Source organism: Gavialis gangeticus, unplaced genomic scaffold (assembly GCF_001723915.1).
Source record: "Gavialis gangeticus isolate Ggan-Ray unplaced genomic scaffold, GavGan_comp1, whole genome shotgun sequence".
Classification (NCBI taxonomy): domain Eukaryota; kingdom Metazoa; phylum Chordata; order Crocodylia; family Gavialidae; genus Gavialis; species Gavialis gangeticus.
This window is the reverse complement of record NW_017729031.1, coordinates 71,904,747-71,909,857: the sequence shown is the minus strand read 5'-3', so window position 1 is coordinate 71,909,857 and position 5,111 is coordinate 71,904,747. Positions and strand designations below refer to the sequence as shown.

Below are 5,111 nucleotides of genomic sequence, written 5' to 3'. Positions count from 1 at the left end.
TGGGGGGGGGGGGGGCAGGTGGCCAGCAGTGACTGCTTGCAGGAGCCACCGGCAGTGTCAGTGGCACCTTTTTGCAGGGGGTGCACTGCCAAGCTCAGGGAGTGCATGTGCACCTATGTGCAACCACTACATGTTGCCAATGAGTGCATGAAAAGAATACAATGCATCTGTCTTATCTTGTCATTTTTACATTACACACAAATATAAGGAGCATTATGAAGTTTCATGCACAGGAATAACTAAATCCTCTAGAAAATAATGTATAAGAGGGAAATGTGCAAATAGAACCAGTGTAGCCCTTTTTAAGATTCTAAATTAATCTTATAATTGCCTCCATACAATTAAAAATAACTGAGAGTAACTTCACAGACATGTTTTGTAATTGTTTTTCAGTAGCTGGCTTTTGAGATATCTTATTATATATTTTGGGGTTTTTTGTCTACCTTCTGAATCAACAGCCTAAAGATGGCCATGCAGTGTTCTCAGAAAATTCAGTCATAATTAATACTCTCTACCAAACACCCATACCCACACACCCACCCATATTATTGTGCACCTTTATCTGAAGAGAATTATGATGTTTAAGTAGATTCACCAGTATTGGTAAGGCTTGTTCCTCCACTATGTTCTCTTGGCTGATTGGATTGTTTATATGAGCCACACCTGTAAAAGTCCACATGACAGATACATATCCTACATAAATTATTTGTGAAAGATAGAAAAGAAACAATTACCCAATATATATACATAGTAGAAGCAGATTGCGTAAGAGTATTTGTAATATACACTTTACTCCTGAAAAAAATGGTGGCATGGCACAAGGCAGCTAAAGGAATTAACTTGGATCCTGAAAACAATACAGATGTATTAGCATGATATCTTGCCTAAGCTAATATATTCTGTTTAGCACTGCATTGTGCAGATGTGTCCTTAGAACTCAAACTGTAAAAGTTAGAGCTAGTGCTTTTTCATCAACTTTTTTTCTCAGATTCAGTCTTGGAGACTGTAGAAGCAGCAGTTAAAGGTAGGCTACTTAAGGTTATTTCTACTTAGGGTGTATCTATATGGCTCCCTAGGAACTAGATGAGGTACCAGAAGCGGTGTGGGATTCTACCATGGCCAATTAGTCCTGCTGAGAAGGATAACTAGCAGAGCACCTGCTAACATGGTTATCCTGTTAGCAGAACCTAAGCTAACAAAGGCATCTGCACTGTACTGTGCTGTGCCATGGAAACCACTTGGAAACAAACTAAGGGTCCACCCTAGCTTTTCAGTCTAAACCAGTGGAAGCCAACCTTTTTGGCACTTGTGCCACAAACTAGGCCCCATGCCTTCTCCAACTGGTACTCAGATACTCTTCCTCTGCTGCTCAGCTTTCTGGACAGGGAAAATGAGCCAGGGAACAGTCTGCTGCTCTGCTTTCTGCTTCCAACCTTATCTGCTACTGTGCCTGCCCCCACTTTGATCTGCTGTGTGCCACAGGCATTGACTACCTGTGCCGTGTGTGGCAGGTCAGCTGACCCTAGTCTAAACCACAGTCCTGACCAAAACTGTATATCATATCATATATCATATCATATGAAAGTATCACAGGATATTTTTCCTTAAACTATCTGAAATATGAAAAAGAACTAAACAGAAATATCTGTCTTTTTTGAACATATCTTAAGGAGATGGGCTTACTATAAAATATATAGTTTTTTACAACTCCCCAAATAAAAATCTGACTTGGCTCCCAGAGTTTTTATTATAATTTTTAATATGATAAAATGAATAAGGATAATAAGTAAAGAAAAACATGCAAAACATGACAAATTAGGAGCTCATGCAGAAGCAGATTAACTGATCAGCAGCTAATGAGCCCCTGCTATGGCTCAGCTATAACACTGGAAGGAATTTTGTAAGTGGCATGCTAGGGTTCAAACTGGTACTTATTGTGTCAAAATTCTTTAGCATGCACAAAGTATGACCAAAGTAAGAGTCTCATATGGTATTAAAGATTTCTTAATGACATTTAGGTTCGATACTACAGTAGATATCAATACTAAAGAACATATACTCTTTATTCATTGATAGTTTCAAACAGGTTTAGGTTTTTTTCCATACAAATCCTCTTTTGTCTTAAAGCAATATAACAGATTCTACAAACCAATACAAATGGTCCCCAAGGCTCTAATGACACTCAAGAGCGTGCCTTCTGCAATTTTTGAGCTTCTCAACAATCGAACCAGAGGGCCAATTCCATTCCCTTCACATATTTGATTTTGATGAAGTCTGCTGTCTTTGCTAAGAGCTATGACTGCTTCACCTCCTTCCAAAACAAAAAAAAAGTACTTAGAAAAATCCATTTACCTGTCTAATATTTTGCAGAAGCGCACAACACACTCACACAGCTTACCAACAAACTGCATTTTATCAGATGGTGACAAAAGCATATCGATAATAAAGTTGTACCCAATCTGTTCTGCCATGAACTTTTGCTGCTTCAGTGTTTGTCCTGCCAATGACCACAAAGCTGTTGCACCTTGTTCTTTAACTTTCAAGTGAAATGCCTGCATATTTGAGGGGGAAAATACCAAATAACGATACCCTTGCTAGAAGAATTTTAAGGCTGACATGTCTAAAAAAACATATTTAGTTTATGAAATTAAGAATTGTTTAGTGATTCTAACTACACCATGTTCATGAATAAACTGATGTAACACTTTAATAGAATAAAAATGAAAAATAAATCCTTGCCTTTAAGAGCTTCAAAAGATACTTTGTTACTGATTTTGCCAGAAACTCCTTCTGTATATAAACATTGTTGTTAGCTAGTGCCTCGATGGCCATAGCACCTTTCACCTGCACGCTTAATTTCCTTTCGCGGAGAAGATCAATTAGAAGACCAACTGCATCTGCATTTGCAATGGCCTCCTGCATCTGTATATTCCCCCGAGCAAGTTCTGCAATAGCTGCTGAAGATACAGCCTGTAGCACATCTTTAAAAGCAAGACAAGTTTAGTCATATGATTTTAAGAACAAATAAAGAGCTCTTTCATTGTTTTTACTTTTAAAAAATCTATAGCAGATTACCTGTACTTACATTTCAACATGTTAGAACTAATTCACATATAAGCTAAGTACAGACAGTCAAAAAGCTTGAGGCTGAATTGATTCAGTCTTTGCAGGTTAGTCTAAGCTGCAAAGATTGAACCAATAAACAAATGAACAGACATGCACTTTTCTTTCAGGAAATACAGCCACATGCCTACAGTGGCTCAAGCCAGAAGCCAGGGGTTGCTACAGCATGGCTGTCTGGAAAGTAGCCAGCATGGGCTGTGTGTTCAATTCCTTATCCTAATGCCTCTGAGGTCTCTGGGATTTGCAGTCCACAATCGCAGCAGCAGAACTCTGCAGTCCAGCCCAGTGGTGACATGTAGGGGGTGCATGGAGGTGCATGCACACCCCCTCACAGCCAGCATTCCTGGGTAGGAGGGGACAGGCAAGAGCACTGGTGCCCCCCCGAGAGTGCTGACCAGGGAGTGGGGGTGCCAGGAGAAGTGGTCCACCCTGTGGCCGATCATGCTGACCCGGAAGTGCCAGTGGCACACCTGGAAGTGACGATCAGTGCCACTTGCGGGTCGGTGGGGGGCCCTCCCCCTGATTGGCAGGATCAGCTGCAGGGGGACCCCCTGATCCCTGACTGTTCACTGGGGGGGGTAAGTGCCCCCCTGCCCCGACTTAGGAAGCACTAGTCACCTATGGCCCAGGGAAGCAAAATACTGGGATGCTGGGGAACTCTAATTTAACTTGAACCAGGAACAGCTCTGGACAAAAGTTTCATAAACCAGTTTGATGCAAATCAGTTAAGTCTGATACTACATTCAACTAGGTTTATCTTAAACCAGTTTGAGCCATTTTGAAACTGGGTTATGTGCATTGAATTTCTGTTCTGTTACAGGTTTAAAACAGTTTCTGATCACTTAAATTGGTTTATGTGTAACTTCTGTCCCTGTACAGACTAAACATTAGTCATTTGACCCCGATCTTAAATATACTTAGAAACTTAACTTCAAATTGTTTAAGTGGTAGGTAGACATTTAAATACCTTTGAGGAGTTTGTGACTTCTGGATGCTTTTAAAATCTAAATATTATGACTAAGGATTGGCAGATGCCCTGGAAATCTCTGTCATGTTAAAATAGCATCATTATCCTTATTGTGGCACAGTATATCCTTAATGTAGTAGTGAAAGTAGGCTTAGCTTTGTGGTTGGGTATTTAATGTAAGAAGAGAAAAATGTTGCAGGTCAACCACATGCAATATCAGACAGATCACTTCTAATTTTTTCCATAACATATTTAACCTTAAAGTTGCTTTTAACATCGTATTGCGCTGGTCACCAACTGGTCGAATGCCCAGACTGAGATCAACTGTTAGAGGCTCTTCAATTGGGCGCAGAGGGACATATCAGTGGCAGGATGGCAATAAAACTTGTGTGGCTCAGCCAACCTGCGCCCCCTCCTGCCTGGGACTGGGCCGGATGAGTGGAACGATCCCCCTTGATGCCCTGCCGTGCCCCCTGCCATTGGGTAAGTGGGGCCCCAGCCAGGCCGGGGGAGGGTCAGAGCCCGGGTGGCTTGTCCAGTCATGCAGGGGGTGGAGGCTGAACATACCCTAGCAGAGGCCCACGCTCACCCCAAGCCTGCCATGGGCTGCAGGCAAAGTGGGATCCTGGCACACTCCCCTGTGGGGCTATGGCTACACCACCAGGTCCAATACTGCTGCCCTGTGACCTACTCCCCCAGGTGGGAGGCCCAGCCCAGCTGGGACCCAACCCTGCTCCAGGACTGCCTGACCTGCGCCTGCCTCGTGCCCAGGCCAGAGGAGCAGGGCTCTAGGGTGCTCTGATCCTGCCTGCATGGGCCATTCCAAGGAAGGCGCTGCTCGCCCCCCTGCCCTCTGTGCCCTATCCATTGCACCCTACTAATTTTCCTAAATTCGTTGTCAGTTCTCATATGCATAAATAAAACTCCCATATTTCAGTTTTATGATCCCAAATCTCTATTACCTTGCAACTTGCAAAGCTATTGTTCTGGGGGTAACTACTACCCCTTATTTCAGATAGCT

General features: G+C 42.7%; 1 protein-coding gene across 1 annotated transcript in view; it reads right to left on the bottom strand.

The window, feature by feature from the left end:
• Nucleotides 1-5,111, bottom strand: part of ANKAR (ankyrin and armadillo repeat containing) — a 63,871-nt gene that overhangs the window by 17,694 nt on the left and 41,066 nt on the right. The window contains exons 15-18 of the mRNA XM_019523088.1: nucleotides 2,740-2,981; nucleotides 2,399-2,552; nucleotides 2,150-2,311; nucleotides 557-663 (exon numbers count right to left, since the gene is read on the bottom strand). Coding sequence (XP_019378633.1) covers nucleotides 557-663; nucleotides 2,150-2,311; nucleotides 2,399-2,552; nucleotides 2,740-2,981 — 665 coding nt within the window. The remainder of the gene's footprint in view (nucleotides 1-556; nucleotides 664-2,149; nucleotides 2,312-2,398; nucleotides 2,553-2,739; nucleotides 2,982-5,111) is intronic.